The 24,639-nt window shown below is 39.4% G+C and overlaps 1 protein-coding gene across 1 annotated transcript in view; it reads right to left on the bottom strand.

Moving 5' to 3' along the window:
- Positions 1-24,301, bottom strand: part of LOC103107899 (disintegrin and metalloproteinase domain-containing protein 32-like) — a 104,185-nt gene extending 79,884 nt beyond the window's left edge. Inside the window, exons 1-6 of the mRNA XM_060182322.1 lie at positions 24,228-24,301; positions 15,913-15,992; positions 10,738-10,799; positions 7,247-7,322; positions 5,835-5,911; positions 4,806-4,986 (exon numbers count right to left, since the gene is read on the bottom strand). Coding sequence (XP_060038305.1) covers positions 4,806-4,986; positions 5,835-5,911; positions 7,247-7,322; positions 10,738-10,799; positions 15,913-15,992; positions 24,228-24,285 — 534 coding nt within the window. The 5' untranslated portion in view covers positions 24,286-24,301. The remainder of the gene's footprint in view (positions 1-4,805; positions 4,987-5,834; positions 5,912-7,246; positions 7,323-10,737; positions 10,800-15,912; positions 15,993-24,227) is intronic.
- Positions 24,302-24,639: the final 338 nt, after the last annotated feature.

Genomic DNA, 24,639 nt, shown 5'->3' on the forward strand with positions numbered 1-24,639 from the left:
GGCTCTGTTCTGGCTCCTACGCTATTTAATATTTACATCAATGACCTCCCAGAAACTTCTTCAAAGAAGTTCATCTACGCTGATGACATCTGCTGTGCAACTCAGGCATCCAAGTTCGACATCCTCAAGGAAACACTCACGAAAGACATGTCTCTGATATCTGATTACTGTAAAAAATGGTGACTAATCCCTAGCACTGCAAAAACAGTATCATCTGTTTTCCATCTACACCATGCCTCGGCCTCGCGTGAGCTTAATGTGCAGCTTGGCGATACGAGAATCTGGCATGAAGCCCAGCCAGTCTATCTTGGCCTTACTCTCGATCGCACTCTGTCATTTCACGAACATCTCATAAAAACTGCAGCAAAGGTGGGCACGAGGAATAACATCATTGCAAGACTGGCCAGCTCCTCATGGGGCGTGAGCGCTTCCACACTACGATCATCATCTCTGGCATTATGCTATTCCACTGCAGAATACTGTGCCCCAGTATGGTTCCGTAGCCCCCATGTCCACTTGGTCGATTCCAAATTATATTCCTCCATGAGGATAATTTCTGGAACCATCCGTTCCACCCCGGTTCCATGGCTGCCACTTCTTAGCAACATCGCCCCACCAGATATTCGTCGGGATGCGGCATCATCTAAGTTCATTTCCCGAGTCTACGCTCGACCGGACCTGCCAATATAGGCGGATATCTTCGCCCACCCTGTCCAACGCTTGACGTCTCGTCACCCAATCTGGTCCCCTATGCCTACACTGAACTTCTCTGTTCCAGTCTCTTGGAAACAGAGTTGGCAGTCAGCTGAGGTAAAGAACAAACACCTCATCATAGACCCCTGCAAGCGTCAACCCAGCTTTGACCTAGCACGTTATTATGATTGGGCCCTCCTCAATCGCTATCGAACAGGCCATGGCTGGTGTGCCACTATGTTCCATCTCTGGGGAGCCAGAGACGACCCGAACTGCCCCTGCGGCTACAGACAGACTATGACCCACATGGTCGACGACTGCCACCTCTCCAGATTCAAAGGAGGTCTCGAAATTTTACATCAGGCTCAACCTGACGCTGTTGACTGGCTACGGAAGAAGGGCAAACGCTAGAAGAAGAAGAAGCCAAGTGTGCCACCACCCAAGCTCTATCCCTTGGTTTTGATTTGCAACACCCTAATGTTTAGCGGTGTTAAGCACCTTTGCAAGACATTTGTCTTTTTCTTAATATACCTTTTATTTCTTTTGCATATTTATTTTAATTTTATTTATGCATTTATTTACTGGGTAGAGACAGAAAGAAACTGGGAGATGGGAGAGAGAGGAAGAGAAAAAGGGAGCTATTTCTTTTGCATTTTTTTAATTTGTTATTTATTTTGGATACAGAAAGAAATTTGAAGAGAAGGGGGGGTTATAAAAGGAGAGAGAGGGTGCCGGGCGGTGGTGCACCAGGTTGAGTGCACGTTACAATGTGCAGGTTCCCAGGTTTGATCCCCCAGCCCCCACCTGTGGGGGGAAAGCTTTGCAAGTGGTGAAGCAGTGCCACAGGTGTCCCTGTATTTCTCTTCCTCTCTACCTCCCCTTTCCCTCTCAATTTCTGCCTGTCTCTATCCAATAAATAAAGATTATTTTAAAACTTAAAAAAAAACAGAGGAAAAGAGAAAAAGACACACCTGCAGCACTACTTCACTGCTTCCCAAAGCCTCCCTCCCCCTGCAGTTGGGGATGAGATGCTTGAAGCCAAGTCCTTGTGCATGGTAAGATGTGCACTCATATCACCCAGTCCTCCTTCACTAATTTCTCCACTTGAATGTTTGTATTTCTGATTCTGAGTCCATAAATTCCTTATATATATTATTCACTGCCCTCTAATCTGATAAATGGATTTCAAGTACTTTCTCCTTTCCTTAGGTTACTTTTTCATTTTCTCGACAAGTTCTTTTGTTATTAAGAAGCTTACTAACGTGTAGTCTGATTTGATTGCTGTGCATTCATTTTGATAATGTGCAAATTTTGTTGCCTGTGCTTCTGGAGCCATATTTTTAGAAATTCTTATCCAGAATAATAGGAAAAGTTTTTCCCCTATGCTTTCTCCTAGAAGTTTAATGATTTAAAGTATTTTTCCCATCATTTATTTGATAAGACAAAGAAATTGAGAGGAAGGGGAGACAGAGAGAGATAAAGAAAGATAGACACCTGCAGACCTGCTTCACCACTTGTGAAAATTCCCCTACACGTAGAAAACCAGGGACTCAAATCTGCGTCCTTCCTTGCACATGGTAACGAGTGCGCTCAGTTGAGTGTGCCACTACCTGACCCCCTTGATTTAAAACCTTACATTTTAATTGCTTAATCCATTTTATTGCAGTGTCTACAGGATATTCTAAACAACTGATTTTTTTCTGATACGAGACAGAGAGAAACTGAGAGGGAAGGAGGAGAGAGGGAGAGGGAGGGAAAGAAATGCCCGCAGTACTGCTTCACCACTCTTCTTCTTGCAGGTAGGGATGAGGGGCTTGAACTCAGGTTTTTGTGCATTGTAACATGTGGTTTCAACCAGGTGTGCCATCACCTGGCCCCAAGCATTTATTTGCTTTTTTACAGTCAGTTAATATCACATGTAGCATATCATGGCAATGGATTCAAGTAATATAAATACTGGTTTTGAAGCTATAGATATATTCACAGATATAAAGCTTCCAGTCTGCTAGGGATTGAGTGTATGATTCCTGGGCAAAATGTACAAGTGTTTCCAGGAACAAATGTGCTAGTCCTGGCCTCTATGAGAGGGAGCATCTCTCACAGTCCTGTCAAGATACACAGACCTTCTACTAGGGTGTGGTCTTCTCAGGAGTTGCAAAAAATGCAAAACTAAGTTAATCTGATATGGGCATGAATATGGAGTCACTGTGAAAGCCTGTGAATCCTGCAGAGCTGCTCCAGTGATGCTGGCCATTGTCAAGTGCCTAGTACTGCACTCAATGGACATGGCACTGCTGGGTTATTCAAGCCTGGATTAGTGACTTGTGGGAACACATACCTCTCACAGCTCACGCAAGTCTGTCAATGACTGGCTTCCTTAAAGGGCAAATACCATGCAAACCTGTTTTGAGCAGCTGTCCCAGAGACAAATGTTCACTCTCCTGGTAGGTTACAGTAGTTCTCAGCAAAGATAAAATCATGTGAGGCCACAGCAACAGACCCTGATATTTGCCACTAGAACAACTCACAGAGACCTAATTCCTTTGGGGACAAAATGGATGGAACAGAGGTGGTTATGTTCAGTGAAGTAAGCAAAGATAAGAAAGAGGAGTACCAGATGATTTCACTCATTTTTGTAGTTTAAGTAGCTAAAATGAGTTTGAAAAAAAAGTAACAATAACAGTAATCAAGTTGACCTCTTAGATTTAGTGAAAATTATGGCAGTCATTAGAGAGAACAGGGAAGTTGGAGGAATAGGAAGTGGAGTATATATGTTGTAATGGCATCAGTACTTTGATGGTAGGAATATCACACACACACACATATACAAGGAGACATATACTCACAAACAATCATATAGTGATTGGAATTGAACCATTAGAAACCCCCCCACACTGACATTCTTAGTAGTAGAGAGCTACTGTCACCAATCAAGTAATGCCAGTCATTACCCTGAAAGTATACAAACAGTAAAATTTCTGCTATATTTACAATAGGTGTACATTAAAAGAAGGGCATCAAAAAGGCATAATTCAAGAAAAGATGTTGAATGTCTTCGGGAATTCTCTGTCTTCCCAAAGATAATGAAATCGATCAGAAAGAACTGGGGCAGCGGCTCAGCAGTACAGCTTGGGCCAAGTATGGGTGCACCCAGGATTTACGCCTCAGTTTGACACTGGAGAATGAGTCTCTGGAGTTGTACTTGTGTGCAAATATGTATGTGTATAGACATACATAAATAATCTTATGCAAAGAAGTTGATGAGATAAACTATAGCCTATGTTAAGTCAATTTTAAATAGTAAAATTTAAAAAATAAGTAAATCATACAAAGGTGGGCTTTTGATGGGAGTCATAATGTGGTACATTCATATATATAAAACTTCATATATTACCTTGGGAGGTAAGTGCAATGGCTAAAGTTGAACTTAAAAGCAAGATCTTAAGTCTAGATGGTAGTGCACTCAGTTAACTGTACATATAACTACAACCAAGGACCCCAATTTGAGCCCTGACTTCCAAACTGCACAAGGGACACCGCACATGGTAAAACAGGTCTACAAGTGTCTATTTTTCTCTCTCCCTCTCTGCCTCACTCTCCCATCTCAATTTGTCACTATCCTATCAAAATAGAGGGGGTGGAGAAAATGGCCTCTGGGGAGTGGTAGATTCTGCTGGCACTGAGACCCAATGATAACCCTGGTGACAGAAATAAAATAAAATAAAATAAAATAAAATAAAAGCAAGAGGTCCCAAATTCAATCTCTGGCATCACATGTGTCAGAACAATACTTTGATTCTCCTCTTCTCTCTCCCTCCCTCCTGTTAATAAACAAATAAAAATTTTACATGAAACCTATGTAGCACAATAAGCCAATAGTACTACTTAAATTTTTAGAAAGTCATACAAAGCCAAAAAGAACAAATATAAATGCTAGATTGTTGCAATGGAATAAAGGTTAATGCATGGTTTAAAATAAACTGTAAAGCTATGATAAAGGTGAAGATTTTCTCAATGAAGGATAACACTAGCTTAACAAATATGTCTTTTTTAATGTGCTAAATAAAAGTAGTAACTTCCATGGAAGTATTAATAAAGCATACACAACTCACTTTTTCACTGATAAAAATCTTGTAGTTCATTGGGGTTTTTTGTTCTGTATCTTGGTTATTTTCAGCAAGAATTGTAGATATGTTATTTTTATTCATTAATTTGTAAAGAAGATGATGATATTCAACTGCAGATTCTAACGGCTCAATTCCAAATGAAACATTTTCAAATTGAAGTATTCCTCTATAATGTTAAAAGTAAAATTTTAAGCATTTTAAATCAATTCTCTATTATAAAACTAAGACAGAATAACCACAAAAGAAAATGAGAATTTCTGAACTTATTATTTTGACTCATGTTTTAAAGATAACTGAAGAATAAGAAATCTCCCCAACCAGCAACACTAATTTTCCATTTCTTCAGAGTTGTAAATGCCACATTAATCACATAACCATTGTTTACAACTGTACTAGTTATACAAGTGTACAGCACTACAGTGACCAAAATCTCTGTGCACTGAGACACTGAGTTAATGAAAGCAATAGTAAGTAAAAACCCTCATGAATTGCTACTCTTATTTGCACTGCTTATGAAAAAATGGTTATGCTACTTGTTTTAAAAAAAAAAAAAGATATAAGGAATAGGTGGTGGCTCCTTTTGCTGGTCAGTGAAAAAATAAGGAGAGAGGACGGGCAGTGACACAGCCTGTTGAATGTATATGTTATAATAATACAGTGATCCAGGTTCAAGCTCCTGGTCCTCACCTGCCGGAGGAAAGCTTCATGAGTGATAAAGCAGGGCTGTGGTGCTCTTTATCTCTATCTCTTTCTCATTTTATCTCGCTCTTTCTCTCTCTCCCAGACCCCAGCCTTGTCTTCCCTTCACTCTCAAATTCTATCTCTACCCAATAAATAAAATATTTTTCAAATATATGGAGGAATATAAAAGTGAACATGTTCAGAGGGAGATAATAATAAATACTAGCCATGTGAGGATTTTCTCCTAGTGTTGCACTTAATACAAACACAACAAACTCACTGAGGTCAAATATAACCATGGTGCTCACATATCAATGATAGTAAATACTTAACCTCAGTCCAGAACACGTGCTGAGTGTGACAACAGCACTTGGGTATCCTTCAACATTTCCTTGATAGTAGCAGTTAGTCTGGAAACAAACAAAAAGCAAAGTGATTGTTTTAAGACTGGCAAAACTTTCTCATGTTTTCTTTTATACTTAATAGAATCTCCTGTGTGTTTTTCATGGGTTCCATATTTTATATTAGTGTGAGAAAAGTGACATTCACAAAGCAATCCCTCTACATTTGCTACTATCATATTAAGTAGTGTTTTCAGATTAATTCTTGGGAATATTATTCTACACCGTTTCTACAGTGCTATCCCATATTTTACATCTAATTATTTTCTAGTGCATAAATTTAGGTTATCAACCAAAAACAAAGATTATGAATCTGAATTCCATTAAGAAACCAGTATTCTGATCACAACCTAACCAACGCAACGATTGCCACCTCAACATGCTTCACCTCAGACTGTGTCCAGAGACTTCACGTGTGGAATGACAACCCTTCAGCTTCATTACTCGGGTGAGACATTTCCTTTTCTAGTACACTCTAATTTCATCTCAGGTAGTTCACTTTCTAACAAAGTCCCATAACCTAGATATACACCAGTTTCTGTGAGAGAGAGCTTATGTTCACACGTATCCATAAACTACTGCAAAATATATACCTGAAAGCAGAAGTACACTAGATTTTGCAGTGAGTACCTCCCTAACACTTCCTCTCCACTATTCCAAGCTTGGGATCCATGATTGCTCAACAAATTGTTTGGCTTCGTATGTTAACTCTCTTTTCAATCACCAGGTTCCAGATGCCACCAGGATGCTGGCCAGGCTTCCCTGGATTGAAGACCCCACCAATATGTCCTGGAGCTCAGCTTCCCCAGAGACACACCTTACTAGGGAAAGAGAGAGGCAGACTGGGAGTATGGACCAACCAGTCAATGCCCATGTTCAGCGGGGAATCAATTACAGAAGCCAGACCTTCTACCTTCTGCAACCCTCGACGACCCTGGGTCCATGTTCCCAGAGGGCTAGAGAATGGGAAAGCTATCATGGGAGGGGGTGGGTTATGGAGATTGGGTGGTGGGAATAGTGTGGAGTTGTACCCCTCCTACCTTATGTTTTTGTTCATTAATCCTTTCTTAAATAAAAAATTAAAAAAAAAGAAACCAGTATTCTGCTTTAAAAAAGTAATCTATTTAATCTTTGAAACAGAACATTAAGTACTGCATTTATATAAATTCCTTTAGTATTTTTTGTAGAGCTAGCTTTAGTTAATTTAATGGGTGAAGTGGATCATTGTGATAATAAGTATATTTTCTGTGTATATTGAAAGTATTCTTATTTAAAAAAAAATCACTTGCTCAATACAAAAAAAAAGATTTTAAAGATCTGTATAGCACAGGACTAAAATCTTACCTGTAAACTTGAATCACGCGAAGTCACAGAACCTTGATTATACTGATAGATCATAAAATTTTCTCCTAAAAAGTATCTGAATATAAAAAAACAGTGAGGAATATTTAATTATTCTTTTAAACAAAGCAATAGTCAGCAAGCTAGCAACTTCAGGCCAAATCTGACCTACCTTCTGTTTGTATATAATGTTTTGTTAGAACATAGTCATACCAATACACCATGTATATACTCTATAGCTTCTCTCAGAATACAACATGACCTCGCATGGCTATCTTTCTTTTTTTTCCTCCAGTGTGAGGCTTGACGCTGGGACAACGAATCCACCTCTCCTGGCAGCCATTTTTTCCTCTTTTTTATTTTATTTTTTTTTATTTCCTCATTTTATTCAGAGAGAAATTCCATTCAGGGGCCAAGCGGTGGCACACGGGTTAAGTGCACATAGTAAGAAACACAAGGACACGCCCAAGGATCCAGGTTCCAGCTCCCGCTCCCCACCTGCAAGGGGTCTCGCTTCACAAGCAGTGAAGTCGGTCTGCAGGTGTCTTTCTCCCTATCTCCTCTCTATTTCTCTCTGTAGATGGAAAAAATGGGCATCAGGAGCAATGAATTCGTAGTGACAGCATCGAACCTCCGTGATAACCCTGGAGGAGGTGGGGAGAGGGAGAGAGAGAGAGAGAGAGGAGGGAAGATAGAGAGGGAGAGAGAAAGACACCTGAAGATGTGTTTCACCACCCATGAAGCGTCCCCACTGCAAGTGGGGAGCAGGGGCTCCAACTTGGGTCCATTCACAAAGTACTATGTGCACTCACCTACAACCAAGGAGAAGAAGCTTATTAGATAGTGAATGCTCTTCAAACTAGAGGGTCAAGTCTCAGCATCGCATATGCGCAAATGAGTAGAAAAGGTGTGTGTGTGTGTGTGTGTGTGTGTGTGTGTGTGTGTGTGTGTGTGTGTACAAGGACTTGGGTTTAAGCCTTTGGTTCCCTCCTGTAGGAGGGAAGCTTCACTAGCAGAGAAACAGTGATGCAGGTATCTCTCTTCCTCTCCTATTCTATCTCCCCATTCTTTCAATTATTCTGTATCTCTAATCTAAACAAATAAACTCATTAGATATTGCTTTAGAAGATGGCATTGAGGGGAGTTGGTGGTAGTGCAGCGGGTTAAGCGCAGGTGGCACAAAGCACAAGGACTGGTGTAAGGATCCCGGTTCAAGCCCCCGGCTCCCCACCTGCAGGAGAGTTGCTTCACAGGTGGTGAAGCAGGTCTGCAGGTGTCTATCTTTCTCTCCCCCTCTCTGTCTTCCCCTCCTATCTCCATTTCTATCTGTCCTATCCAACATCGATTACATCAGTAACAACAATAACAATAATAACTACAACAATAAAACAAGGACAACAAAAGGGAGTAAGTAAATATTTTTTTTAAAAAAGAAGATGGCATTGAAACCAACACATCTCTTCCATGTTCTAAACTAAATCTGCCAACCAAGTATTTCTCCTGGAATATCCCACAGATACTACATATTCAATTTCTAAACACACTGAATGCACATTTCCCCTTCTTCAGTCCTGTTCGCCTAGTCCTTCACGGCTCCCTCCAAATCTCTGCAACTTTTGCTTATCACCTCATATGTCATTTTATATTTATAACCTATATCTATACACATAGCTCTGCTTCTCATTAAATTTCATTGAAATAGTTTCCAAATGACCAGTACACTGTCATAATTGTTATACAAAGCAAAACCAACACAATATACGCATGCTCTTATCATCTCACAAGCTCCAGTCCCTATCTTCCATACCACTAATTCTATTCCCAATAAGATATTTCTTTTTTTTTAATTTTTTATTTTATTTTATTTATTTATTCCCTTTTGTTGCCCTTGTTGTTTTATTGCTGTAGTTATTATTGATGTCGTTGTTGTGGGATAGGACAGAGAGAAATGGAGAGAGGAGGGGAAGACAGAGAGGGGGAGAGAAAGACAGACACCTGCAGACCTGCTTCACCGCCTGTGAAGGGACCTGCCTGCAGGTGGGGAGCCAGAGCCTCAAACCGGGATCCTGACGCCGGTCCTTGAGCTTAGCGCCACCTGCGCTTAACCCGCTGCGCTACAGCCCGACTTCCCCAATAAGATATTTCATGTAATGTGAGTTCTCTTACTTTTCCTCTTACACATTTGAAAAGATCTTAAGAGTTGTCATCTACCATATTTTCCTCCATTTTATCTTAAAGAAGTGGGTCAATTCTATTTTTTTTATTATTCAATACCATTCTTTGACATATCGCCCAATGAATCACATGTTTACACATCTCTATTATTACTGTGTGTGCTTGTGAGGAGAGAAAATCAGAGCACTGCTCTACCAGTTGTTATGTGGTCCCAATGATTGAACTTAGGGCTTCATACACACAAGACATTTATTTTACCACTGAGTCTCCTCTGTAGTTCTATGCATATCCCTTAAAAAAAAATATTCATTACCAGAGCACTGCTCAGTTCTGATGGCTGGTGTCTCAGGAGATCAAACCTAGGATCTCTCATATCTCCTCATTCCTTGAAACTGTCCTTTTAAAAGTCACAAATGCAGGGAGTCGGGCTGTAGCGCAGCGGGTTAAGCGCAGGTGGCGCAAAGCACAAGGACCGGCATAAGGATCCCGGTTCGAACCCCGGCTCCTCACCTGCAGGGGAGTCGCTTCACAGGCGGTGAAGCAGGTCTGCAGGTCTATCTTTCTCTCCTCCTCTCTGTCTTCCCCTCCTCTCTCCATTTCTCTCTGTCCTATCCAACAACGACAACAACATTAATAACTACAACAATAAAACAACAAGGGCAACAAAAGGGAATAAATAAATAAAATAAATATTTAAAAAAAAAAAAAAAGTCACAAATGCAGAGAAGCAATACAGAATCCAGACCTCCCACCTTCTGCACCCCATAATGTCCCTGTGTCCATACTCCCAGAGAGATAAAGAATAGGAAAGCTATCAGGGGAGGGGATGGGATACAGAGTCCTGGTGGTAGGAATTGTGTGGAATTGTACCCCTCTTATCCAACAGACTTGTCATTCATTATTAATTTTTTAAAAGTCACAAATTCCTTCTAAGTCAGCTTTTCTCAACAACTTTTTCCATCAAAGAACTAAACCCAAGTATATGTTATTGCAATTATTTTCTCAGCTTATCTGAAGGAACATGGTGCATTGTACATAATAAAAGTCTTAATCAGACCTTCCATCTTCACTCCATAATGACCCTGGGTTCATACTCCCAGAGGGATAAAGAATAGGAAAGCTATCAGGGGAGGGGATGAGATATGGAGTTCTGATGGTGGGAATTGTGTGGAGTTGTACCCGTCTTATCCTATGTTTTTGTCAGTGTTTCCTTTTTATAAATTAAAAAATAAAAGTCTTAATAACAAATTTAATACTTTATTATAAGTAAAAATTGATATAAACAAGTGTTTAATTCAAAACTAAAGAAGAAACATTACCTTTGCTTAAGGTGCACTGTATATGGTTTCATGTCTATTGGAATAATGTAGGATATTTGTTCCTAGAGAATTCAGAATAATTACAGAAGAAGAAAAATAGTAAAACAAAAAAAGCAAAACAATACCACACAAATTAATCCTTTCAAACAATGTTGGAAATAACCTGAGTAAAATGTCACAAATGCAATTTAAAATCTCTAACACTGTATCAAAAATTAGACTATTTACTAATAATTCATTCTTCTGTCAGATACTTATTATATAATATCCTCCCTCTTATTATTCTTATTCTTCTCTTTCTTCTTCTTCTTTCACAGTTCAGGCCCGCATGCATGCAAGGCATTCTAATGCTCCCAGGTCAAATTTTCCATTCTCTTTTATTTCAGATAGAAAAGAGCAATACCATAGCACCACTATATCCCTGACACCTTTTAATTTTATAAACCACTGTTAAGTCATTAATAAAGATAAATAAAATAAATAAATAACACACAGTGCTTACTCCTGGAACACAGTCTTGGTTCCTGCCAGCTCCCCACGAATTGCTAAAAACCACCCTTACAGTCAGTAAGCACACTAGAGACCTCCCAAATCATAACCAGCCAGCAAGTGGTTCACACTGCCTGCTTTACTCCTTTGCAGTCCCAAGGTCTGCCAGACTCTGCTTCCCGCCAGTCTCAAAGTGAATGCTCCATAGCATAAACACAAAGCTCTGTAATAAAATATATAAGACTAAATTCAATGGCATATGAAAAGAACTGGGCACTGTGACCAATTGTGATTTATCTCAAAAATGTGAAAATAGTTTAACATGTGAAAATCTGTTTCTATAAGACATTATTAATGGAAGAGTACAGAAAAAAGGAAGAAGGAAGGTGGAAGGAAGGAAGGAAGGAAGGAAGGAAGGAAGGGAGGAAGGGAGGAAGGGAGGAAGGGAGGAAGGGAGGGGAGAAAAAAAGAAAGTTAAAGGGAACAAAGAAGAGAGGAGAGGAGAGGAGAGGAGAGGAGAGGAGAGGAGAGGAGAGGAGAGGAGAGGAGAGGAGAGGAGAGGAGAGGAGAGGAGAGGAGAGGAGTTACACAGAGAATTCAAAAGGTGCAGAAAAAAAAACATTAGATGAAAGCCAATACAAGGAAGGGGCTGGATCATGGTACACCTGATAGAGCATGAGGATTTGTGTTTAAATCCCCCACCTCCACCTGCAGGCAGTGACGGCAGGGGGAATTCATGAGCAGTGGAGAAATGCTGTAGGTCTCTCTCTGTCTCTCTCCACCTTTCTCTCTGTCTCTATCAAGAAAAGAAAAAGAGAAAGAGAAAAAGTAAAAGAAAAATCAATGTTCACCAGAAAAAGTGGACTCGCATGAAGACACCACACCTTATCAATAATCCTAGTGGCAAAAATTAACTAACTTAGAAAGTCAATATTCATTCATAATAAAACTCAAAAAAAATTAAAATAGAAGGAACTTTCCTCAACATGATAGCAACCCCAACAAAAATCCCAAAGTTACCATGAAAACCAATTTTAGAAACAAGACAAAAATTTCCATTTCCAAAAATTCTGTTCAACACAACTTAATCCATTAAAAGAAGGTAACCATAAGGAACCAAATGAGTCCAAGCAGATAATGAAGAATGAAAAATGGCCATACTTCACAGATGGCACAGTCCTATTTGTAGAAACTCACAGGAATTCACTTTAAAAAATTACATCTAACAATAAGCTAGGAAAGGTAGCAATTACGAATTGTATAGGCATTTCTATATACTGGCAACAATCTTAAAAAAAACACTTAGAAAAAAAAAGCACTTGAAGTGCATTTTCACCAGGCTATGGGTATGGACTGACCTGTCAACACTCATGTCCAGCAGAGAAGCAATTACAAAAGCCAGAACTCCCATCTTCTGCACCCCATAAAGATCTTTGGTCCATACACCCAGGGGGATAAAGAATAGGGTAGCTTCCAATGGATGGCATGGGATATGGAACTCTGGTGTCAGGAATTTTATGGTATTGTACCCCTCTTATCCCACAATCTTGTTGATTATTACTAAATCATTAATTAAAACAGCTCACTTTCACACTACTATGAAAAGCAACAAAATACTTAGATATGACTATGTGGAGAGATAAGTCTCATGTACTCAGTAATACCAAACACTGATGAAAGAGTTAAAAATATAGCTTTCTATTCATTATTAGAAGCTCCAAATGATTAGCAAGAAACTGTTTAATATTCTACAGCAACTTCACTCATTCTCCACATCAAAAGTTACCAAAATGGGACAGGAGAAATCAAAGAAATATAAATGAAAATATGTGGTCACACTATCTTTAAAAAAAAAAAAAAAGATTTTCTCACTAACAAGGAAGTGCTTTGTGTTCTCAAACTTCTAGGAAGGTGGGGGGGGGGGGGGGGTGGAAATACTGGGACATAACTGTCCCGGTCCTGGCTTAAGCCTTAGTTACTTTCTGAAACTTCAAGAATCTTTAAATGTGACTTTGGAATGAGGCAACAATAAAATCAAAATGGTTTCATTCACTTACACTTCCTTGGCCTGTCCTTTAAGACCTCCAGTTCTTTATATTCCTTCCAGATTACTCTAGAATTTTCCTGAGACTCTGAATTGTACTTCTTAAACCAAGCATTTGTGAGGGTAGGTGGTGGTACACCTGATTGAGTGCACACATTACAGTGCACGAGGAACCAGCTTCAAGCCCGCAGTCCCCACCTTCAGGGAATAAACTTCACAAGGGGTGAAGCAGGACTGCAGGTGTTTTTTTGTCTTTCTACCTCTCAGTCTCCCCCTTCCTCTCAATTTCAGGCTATCTCTATCCAATAAATAAATAAAGACAATTTAAAAAATTTAAAAGCTTTAAAACCGGGGGGGGGAGTTAAAATCTAAATTAGTGGAAAGAAATCTCATGTTCATGGATTAGAACATTCACTATTGTTAAGAAAGCATCTTTGACAAAGGTGCCCAGACTATTAAATGGGGAAAGCAGAGTCTCTTCAACAAATGGTGTTGGAAAAAATGGGTTAAAACATGCAGAAGAATGAAACTGAACCACTATAGTTCACCAAATACAAAAGTAAATTCCAAGTGGATTAAGGACTTGGATGTTAGACCACAAACTATCAGATACTTAGAGGAAAATATTGGCAGAACTCTTTTCCGCATAACTTTTAAAGACATCTTCAGTGAAACAAATTCAATTACAAAGAAGACTAAGACAAGCATAAACCTATGAGACTACATCAAATTAAAAAGCTTCTGCACAGCTAAAGAAACCACTACCCAAACCAAGAAACCCCTCACAGAATCGGAGAAGATCATTACATGCCATACATCTGACAAGAGGCTAATAACCAGAATATATAAAGAACTTGCAAACCTCAACAACAAGACAACAAATAACCCCATCCAAAAGTGGGGGGAGGACATGGACAGAATATTCACCACAGAAGAGATCCAAAAGGCTGAGAAACACATGAAAAAATGCTCCAAGTCTCTGATTGTCAGAGAAATGCAAATAAAGTCAACAATGAGATACCACTTCACTCCTCTGAGAATGTCATACATCAGAAAAGGTAACAGCAGCAAATGCTGGAGAGGTTGTGGGGTCAAAGGAACCCTCCTACACTGCGGGTAGGAATGTAAATTGGTCCAACCTCTGTGGAGAACAGTCTGGAGAACTCTCAGAAGGCTAGAAATGGACCTACCCTATGATCCTGTAATTCCTCTCCTGGGGATAGATCCTAAGGAACCCAACACACTCATCCAAAAAGATTTGTGTACACATATGTTCTTGGCAGCACAATCTGTAATAGCCAAAACCTGGAAGCAACCCAGGTGTCCAACAACAGATGAGTGGCTGAGCAAGTTGTGAGATATATATATATATATATATATTACTCAGCTATAAAAAAAATGGTGACTTCACCGTTTTCAGCTGATACTGGATGGACCTTAAAAAATTCATGTTAAGTGAAATAAGTCAGAAACAGAAGGATGAATATGGGATGATCTCACTCTCAGGCAGAAGTTGAAAAATAAGATTAAAAGAGAAAACACAAGTAGAACCTGAACTGGAATTGGCATATTGCACCAAAATAAAAGACTCTGGGTGGGTGGGTGGGGAGAAAACAGATCCAAGAAGGATGACAGAGGACCTAGTGGGGGTTGTATTATTATATGGAAAACTGGGAAATGTTATGCATGTACAAACTATTATATTTACTGTCGAATGTAAAACATTAATTCCCAATAAAGAAATTAAATTTAAAAAATTTTTAAAAGAAAGCAATTACCCCAAATTGAATGCAATAAATCCATCTTTAAATCCAATGTAGTCTTTATCAAAATTTAAGCAAGACTTCTTGTAAAAATCAACAAGCTAATAGAAAACATGCAGAGGATTATAAAAGATAGAAAACAGTCAATACAATTTGATAATGATGAACTTACATCATTGCTATATTCTCATAGTCTTAATAAATGTCACTTACACTCCTTGTTTATCATAAAAATAAGCTAGTGTCTTAGTTCAAGGACAGGCATATAATTCAACTAAAGAGAACTCTAAATCCAAAAATAAGAACTCATAATATTGGCTATTTGATCTTCCAAAAAGATTCTAAGACAATTGAGTATAGAGAGATGCTTTTTCTATAAATGTTGTGACAAAAAATGGATAATCATTGGTCAAAAAAGTAAGAGAAGGCTGAGGAGATGTCATAATACTTATGCAAAAGACTCTCATGCCTGAGACGCCAAGGTACAAGGTTCAATCCCCAGTACCACTATAAATCAGAGCTGAGCACTACCCTGCTCTGTGTGTGTGTGTGTATGTGTTCATATGTCTAAAATAAAGATAAATAAAAAATATTTTTAAAAAAGTAAGAGAAGATATCTTTACTTCACACCATACCCAAAATTAATTCCAATGGATCATAGACCTATAATCTATAATAGAAAACATGAGAGAAAACATTTGCAAATTTGGGTGATATAAAAAGTTGCATCAGTGCAAAATGAGTGATTTAAATATAAATTTCTTGTCAATAATATTATTGTATAGTTCTATTCATTCTGTAATTGAATTTGTACATTCTATTGCTAAGTAATAAAAATTAGAAATTTCATACAACTTTGATTGTAAAAATATTTCTTACATTTTCCATCTTTGAATTATCACTTGTACTTGCTTGGATTTTTTCTGGAAACACAATTTGTAGAAATGAACTTTGAAAACCTGAAGAAAGGAGAAAAAATATTAATAAAAGCATCTTAAACCTCTTAAACTAAATATTTCATATTCTTTCACAATTATCAATTTACAAACATGAATTATTTTTGTATATTCCTATAAAAGTTTATCATTAAAAATTTATTTATTGGGGCCAGGAGGTGGCACACCTGGTTAAGTGGACACATTACAGTGCACAAGGACCCAGATTCAAGTCCCTGTTCTCCACCTGCAGGAGAAAAGCTTCATGAATGGTGAAGCAGGGCTGCAGGTGTCTCTCTGTCCCTCTCCTTCTTCTCTCAATTTCTCTCTGTCTCTATCCAATAATAAAGGAATAAATTAAAAAATGGAAAAAATTTTAATTATTTATTTTATTTTATGAGAAGGCATGACCAGAACAAGACTCAAATCTGACATACTCAGTGTTCAGGACTTCAAAATCTCATATATCTGAATTGTGATAGACACCTGAAGACTTGCTTCACCACTTGTGAAGCGACCCCCCTGTAGGTGGGCAGCTGGAGGCTGAAACCTGGATCTTTGAGTCATTTGTGCTTTGCACTACCTGCGCTTAACCCACTGCACTACCACCCAGCCCCAAGATTCTACTTTCTCCATTTAATAGTTTGGGCTTCCTTGTCAAAACTTGGATGTGTCCACAGTAGATGTGGGTGCACTTTTGAATTTTTTAAAAATATTTTCATGTATTTATTTTTGACAGAGAGGAAATGGAAGACAACGGGGAAGTAGAGGGCGAGAAAGAGACACATGTAGCACTGTTTCACTGCTCATAAAATTTCCATGTGCAAATGAGGCCCAGGGACTTGAGCCCAGACTCATTCACATTGTGATGCCTGCACTCAACCAGGTGCGCCACCATCACTCCCCAACCTTAAAGCTTTCACAATATTTTTCACTGTAAAAATATTGAAAAAAGAAACAGCCTTAAAATTACCTTAAGAAAAGAAAATGTAAGTATGTAAGCGCAATCTGGCTGTGACATCTGTCACCTCATTGATTGCCAGAGTTGGTTCAGCTGATCTGGTTGGCTGATGGGTCCCCCCTTTCCTCCCTCACAACTCCATGTGCATCCCTCCCAAAGCTGCGTGCTTGGTTTTAGAGGTTGGCCTTCCCCAAATAGAGACAGCCAGTTTTCAGTCCTCAGTCAAAGATGACTGTGCTCCCCCACTAGAACCTTCAAGAAAATAAAATGTGGATTTAGAAATTGACTATAAAGCCTTTTAAAAAGGCTTCCTTTATAAGTGGAGCAAGAAGAAAATAATACAAAGGTTACAAATGTATTGATGTATTATGTATTCGTGAGGCAAAACTATAACCTCAAACCCAAGTTTTTGGTGTGAATAATTTATGTTGCTTTAAATTATACTGTAAATGTTCCCATGCGGTTGAATACTTCAAGATTTCCACAGTTCTTGGAGTTAGCTTAGCAGAATGCTCCGTCATTAAACCCATTTTTAAGGAGCTGCTGAGCAGTGCTGCTTATTAGGAGAGAGGTAAATTGAGGAAGAAAGGGGAGATAGAGAAGGAGAGGGGACCAAGCAGTGACACACCCAGATAAGCACATATATTACCAAGTGCAAGGACCCAGGTTTGAGACCTGCTTCACCACCTGTGAAGCGAAACCCCTGCAGGTGGGGAAACAGGGGCTCAAACCAGGATCCTTATGCCAGTCCTTGCACTTGGAGCCATGTGCGCTTAACCTGCCGCACCACCACCTGGCTCCCTCTCCCTCTATCTCTCCATCCTCGTTCTGTACTCGCAATTTCTCTCTGTACTATCTAATTTAAGAAAAAGAAAAAAAAAAAGGAAAGAGAGAGTGCTGCAGCACAGCTTCACCACTAGTAAAGCTTCCCCCCCACCCCCGAAGGTGGGGACAGGAATGTGTGTGCTCAATCAACTACACCACCATCCAACCCCTGTAAAAACACACATTTGTGTTTCTTGATTATTTACATTGCCAGTCCGCCTTGATTAATTGGTTAACTGGGACTTTCATACTCAGCAACACTGTCACCTAAATATAGTGGAAAATGCAGGTGTTCACATGCAGAAACTCAAAGAAAATAGCTCACAGTTGCCTGACCCCCCCAAAAAAAAGAACAAATATTGCTACTGAGACAAACTAACACAGACACTTGGTACCACTGATAAAAAAGAGTTCTCTTTTCTCTATCCAGGTAGCAAAGAATACCGACAAATGTAAATTTTCTCTTGGCAATAATAATAGCATCCTTTCATCATCCTTAATGCCTCAGATCTTTCATCATGTCTAGTTTTTCTTCTACCTAGACCCTAAATATCTCACTATATATGGCAAACTAGAATAACAACCTTTCCCAAACTGTCCATGTCCTAATTCTGAGTTTATGTATATAGCAAAGAATTATTAAAGTTGCTAACTAGTTGATCTAAAATAGAGATTATCTATGATTATGCTGTCTTAGTGTAATCACAAGAACACTTAAAATTGGATGACAAAATCAGCAAAAAAAAAAAAAAAAAACTCAGATAATGTGCCAATTTGTCATGCACATGACCCAGGTTTGAGCTCTCACCAAATATTCCCAGAGGGTGACACCATTTGCAGTTGCCACCACCTGTGACTGAGATCTAAACCTCCTTTCCTATCCGTGGCAACCTAGTGGCTGTCGAGCACTCACAACTTCAAACACTGTGTTACTACCCAGGCTGGCTTTCTCCTGCTGTTATAGCTTCTATCAAAAAACATGTGGCAAGGAACTCTCAGTCGCTGTCCAAAACCACTAAGCTCTGACCTAGATCATCTAGAGCTGGCAGGTGCCTCACCCAGTAGAGCATATATCATCATGCATGAGGACCTGCATTCAAGCCTGGGACCACCACATGGGAGAGCCCACAGAATGGAAGCCTCAAAAGCTGTGGAGTAGTACTATAGTGTCTCTCCTTCTCTTTCTCCCTCTCTATTTCTGTCTCTCTCCCTCTAGATAGAAGAAAGAAAAATGGCTGCTGGGAGCAGTGGAGTTGTGTAGACACTGAGCCCTAGCAATAATCTTGATGGCGAAAATAAACAAGCAAGCATGATGAGCAGACATGAAATTATCCACAAGACATTAACCTACAGGAAATCCCAAGTTCAACAGTACTTATATAAATTTCCTAAAGAAAACGTCAAAGAAATAGTCCTAAGGATGCTCACTGAAATGGGAAGTTCACTTGAAGAAAAACCTCAGCAAAATAAAATCTAACAGAAATAAGAGGGATAAATAATACAGTAACTGACCTAAAAGTAAAAACTAGTAGTGTGGACAAGCAGTAGAAAGACACAAGTAAAGATCACAGTGGAGGGAATTCAAGAATAGCATAGAAGAAACCATATTTTTAATTAGCAATGAATACATAAATACCCACTATCTATAGATCTATAATCTGGGTACAGCTTAACTGAATGCCTTTTACTGTGTCTCACACAAAGTTGCAATCAAAGTATAAGGTGTAGATGTAGCTATTTCAAAATTTGACTAGCATAGAAACCACTTCAAAACTCTGTTTGTACACTGTTGGCAGGCCTCAGGTCCTCCCAGACTGTTAGTTAAAAGCCTCAGTTTCTTGCCATTCAGCCTCTCAAAAGATTATGACAGTTTTGTTTAACCTACAGCAAAAGCTCTAAAAAAAGAAATTAAAAGGCAACATCAAAGAAAAAAGTCAGTCATCTTGTACTCTAATCACAAAAGAAATACCCCATTCTACCATTGTTTATTCACTAAAAATAAATCATAAAACACAGTTGACATTTAGAAAAAGAGGATTATACAAGAACATCATTACCAGGATATGAAGAATATTAATGGCCAGGCCAGGTGGTGGTGCACCCATTTAAGCACACATATACTAAGCGCAAGGACCCACGCAGGATCTGGGTTCAAGCTCCTGGCTCCCATCTGCAGGAGGGACACTTCACAAGCATCAAAGCAGGTCTATAGGTGTCTGTCTTTCTCTCTTCCTATTTCCCCCTCCTCTCTCAATTTCCCTCTGTCCTAGCCAATAAAAAATAAAAAGAGGAAATGGCTGCCAAGAGGGCACTAAACCCCAGCAATAACCCTAGAGGAAAAAAAAAATTAATGGCTATCTCATAGGCTGCTTGTCAGAGCGCAAGAGAAGAGTTATCAATATTAAGTAAGTAATGAAAATAATAGACTAAATGAAATTAAGAAGGGGAAAAGTATGGGCTTGCTCCCGATCCCCCACCTCCCTGGCCGTTGGTCAGTGGAGGTCAGAGCAGCCCCCTGGGAGTCCTGGGGTGGCTCCATGTGTCGAGGGGTGATGTGTGCGGTGAGACAAGTGGACCGTCAGCTCCCAGGGAGCCTCAGAAGGTCATCTTGTTTATTGAGGGAATAAAGGAAAGCAGATATGCCCATAGTTCAGGGAGAAGGTTGAGGTAATCATTAACCCAAACACAATGCAACACAATGCATAGTCACATTTTGACCTACAAACTATTTGATCACAAGTGGAAAGTTACCATACAAGGCTTGATCATGAGCTTCACAATGTATATTTCTCTGGGGGTGAATTACAGGCACTTCAGGGCAGAGGGGAAAGGAGCAGTTGAGTAACAGGACATTTGCGGCGGTTTTCAAGTTTGGCCATATACAATGTACAGTAATTCATGGCCTTTGTTTTAAGGGGGAGGAGTGACATGTGCAGAAAGGTAGCCCTCATCCGGGGATCCATCCATCATAGTTCACAAGGTCAGGGGGGTCCTGCCATTATCTCAGCCCAAAGTGGGGGGAGAGCTTGGGGTCTACCAGCTCAGGCTCTCATGGAAACAATGGTCTGGTCTTCCCAGACAGTGCACCCACTTCCCAACAGAAAAGGAGGATAAATAAATCTGAAGGAATTTGCCAGAACTAGACACCCTATACAAGAAATGCTAGATGGAGTTCTCCTAAAAGGAAAAAAGGAGGAGGAGGAGAGAAAAAAAAAAAAAAAGAGCAGACAAAAGACAAAATGAAGGGGACTGAGGGAAATAGCATAATGGTTCCACAAAGAAACTACCGTGTCTGAAACTGCAAAGTTCCATATTCAATCACCCCTACCACCATAAGCCAGAGATGAGCAGTGCTCTGGTAAAAAAAGATTTAAAAATAAACAAAAAAATAAAATAAATAATTTAAAAAAAAGACAAAATGACAACAGGAAGTCACATATATCAATAATCTCCTTAATGCTGGAGTCTTGGATTCTACTAAATTTTTCAAAGTAGAATTAATGCCTGTTCTCCTCAAACTTTTCTCTTTTTTTGTATATTTATTTATTTTCCCTTTTGTTGCCCTTGTTTTTTTGTTGTTGTTGTTGTAATTATTGTTGTTGTTGTTGATGTAGTCGTTGTTAGATAGGACAGAGAGAAATGGTGCGAGGAGGGGAAGACAGAGAAGGAGAGAGACAGACACCTGCAGACCTGCTTCACCACCTGTGAAGCGACTCCCCTGCAGGTGGGGAGCCGGGGCTCGAACCAGGATTCTTATGCTGGTCTTGAGCTTTGTGCCACATGCTCTTAACCCTGCTGCACTACCACCTGACTCCCTCCTCAATCTTTTTCATAAAAATTGAAAGATGAGGGAGTCGGGCTGTAGCGCAGCGGGTTAAGCGCAGGTGGCGCAAAGCACAAGGACTGGCATAAGGATCCCGGTTCGAACCCCGGCTCCCCACCTGCAGGGGAGTCGCTTCACGGGCGGTGAAGCAGGTATGCAGGTGTCTATCTTTCTCTCCTCCTCTCTGTCTTCCCCTCCTCTCTCCATTTCTCTCTGTCCTATTCAACAACGACAACAACAGTAATAACTACAACAATAAAACAACAAGGGCAACAAAAGGGAATAAATAAATAAAATAAATATAAAAAAAATAAATAAAAAATTGAAAGATGAGGGAAAACATTCCCACACTCTATAAAGCCAGCATTATCATAACTCAGAAACAAAGCATGGAATCACTTTTTTAAAAATCTAAAGACTAATTGATGAATAGATACAAAAAAAATTATCAATAAACTGAACTTCATAATATATTTTTGAAAAATCACACACCTTAGTCAAGTGGAATTTATTCTCAGGATATAAAAACAATTCAACACCCACAAATCAATTAATGTAATATATTAACAAAACAAAAGACTTTATAAATCACAGAATCATAGACATTGATGCTAAAAAAAAGTTGAAAAGATTCAATGTCCATCTATGAAAGAAAAAAAAAAACTCAATAGATTGGAAGTAGGAGGGAAAATAGCATAATTGCTATATATGCAAACACATTCTCATGCCTGAGGCTCCAAAGTTCCAGGTTCAATCCCCCATACCACTAGAAGTCAGAGTTAAACAGTGCTATGGTAAATAAATAAATAAATAACATGTGCGCTTAACCAGGTATGCCACCATCTGGCCCCAAGCAAAAGAAAATAGAAGCAACATACCTTAACATAAGGAAGGCCATATTTGGCAAACTCACTGCTAGTATCATAGTCAGTGGTGAAAAGCTAAAAGTTTTTTTCCCCTAAGATCAATAAGACAAAGATGTCCAATCTCACCACTACTGTTCAACATAATTTTAAGGGGCCAGGTGGTACACACCTGGTTGAATACACATGTTACAACATACTATTCAAAGTCCTAATCAGGTCAATTAGGCAAATATATATTATATATATAGTATATATATTAAATCCAAACTGGAAGGATAAGTAATACTATAGTCATCTGAGGACTAGGGAGATAGTATAATGATTATGTAAAAAGTCTTTTAGAAGCCTGAAGCTTCTAAGTTACAGGCTCAATACATTGCACCACCACAAACCAGAGCAGAGCAGTGTTCTGCTCATAGAAAATCCTAATTGCTACACACACATACACACACACACACACACACACACACACACACACACACACACGATAGAAACAATAAATTTAAGAATATGGCCATATTTTATATCAATGTACAAAGCTCTATCATATTTTCTATACCCAAACAATAAGAGAAAAAAGAAGTTAAGAAAGCAATCCAAAAGTCTACTAATAAAAAAACAAGTTAAATAACTTGTGGTGCCCCCTCTAAGAGTGGAATACTATGCAGATGGGGGAAAAGACATTCTTTTTTAATTTTAAATAATGCTTTATTTATTAATTAGTGATTTAATAATTATTAACAAGATTGTAAGATAACAGGGGTACAATCCACACAGCTCCCACCACCAGAGTTCTGTGTCCCACCCCCTCCATTGGAAGCTTCTCTATTCTTTATCCTTCTCTGGGAGTATGGACCAAAATTCTTTACGAGATGCAGAAGGTAGAAGGTCTGGCTTCTATAATTGGTTCTCTACTGGACATAGACTTTGACAGGTTGATCCATACCCCCAGTCTGTTTTTATCTTTCCCTAGTGAAGTAAGTCTCTGGAGAGGTGAGGTTCTGGGACACACTGGTGAAGTCGTCTGTCCAGATAATTTTTTGGAAAAGACATTCTACTTGCTAACACAAGGTAGTAAAATTCAGAACAGAATAGAAAAAGGGAAATAACATTTAAAACTATTATTTAACTTCTAAACTTCCACTAATACGTTCTTTTTTTTTTTTTTTGCAAAGTACTTTTTAAAATATTTTATTTACTTAGAGACAGAAATTGAGAGGGAAGGGTAAGATAGAGAGATACTTGCAGCACTGTTTCATTGCACATGAAGCTTCCTCCCTGCAGGGGGAGACCAGACCTTGAACATGGATCCTTGTATGTGGTAACATGTGTGCTCAACCAGGTACACCATCGCCTGGCCCCCGATACTAAACTTCTTATCAGTTATATTGTACCAGTGTCACTATGACAATGATTTACTTTGAATGGCAGAACAAATTATTATTGCGTCCAGAACAAGTTATTATACTCATATAAATGGTGTCTAAGAGAAGTCAGGTTTTGCAGTTTTGAGAGGCATTCGGTAAGTTTCTGGGGTATGCTTGTTGAATGCTATTATTATGAAATGCATGAGAGACAGGAAAGAAAAAAAAAAAAAAGAGGCTGTCCCAAACTCTGATTCATAGAATAAGAGATTTATCCAGGTTGACAGAGCTAAAGAATCCAAAGAGCAAGGAAATATTGGGTATCTGATGGAAATGAGTCACTTTCTGAAACAGGTTAAGAGTTTATGGAAGGCATATTCCACCAAGAGGGAATGCCAAGATGTTGGTTGGCGGTCTTACCTGGCCCTGCTGCTAGCAAGCCGCGGAGCCCCGCAAGCAGCAGCACTGGGAGGAGCATGGTGTGCGGCTGCCCAGCAGCGGGAACTGGGCCGGAGGCAGTTGGGCCGCTCAGGGACCAGTCCGGCCACCGCCCACCGGCCAGAACGTTCTGATCAGCGGAGCCGCCTCCTGCGCATTGGTGGGCTTGAGCTCTCGCGAGTCCAAAGTGCAGGGAGGTGAGCAACATGACACTGCTGTGAGTGCTGATCATCTGCTATTGGCAGTGGACCCGGGTGCAGGATTCGGTTCCCTTCCTCTCTTTGAGTTGGCTTCTAAGAACCAAAGTTTATGAAGACTGGGCAGTGACACACCTTGGTTGCATATACCTGTAACAATGCGCAAGGACCCAGGTTCAAGTCCCTGGCCCCCTTTG

The sequence above is a fragment of the Erinaceus europaeus genome, chromosome 2 (genome assembly GCF_950295315.1).
Source record: "Erinaceus europaeus chromosome 2, mEriEur2.1, whole genome shotgun sequence".
Taxonomy (NCBI): Eukaryota; Metazoa; Chordata; class Mammalia; order Eulipotyphla; family Erinaceidae; genus Erinaceus; species Erinaceus europaeus.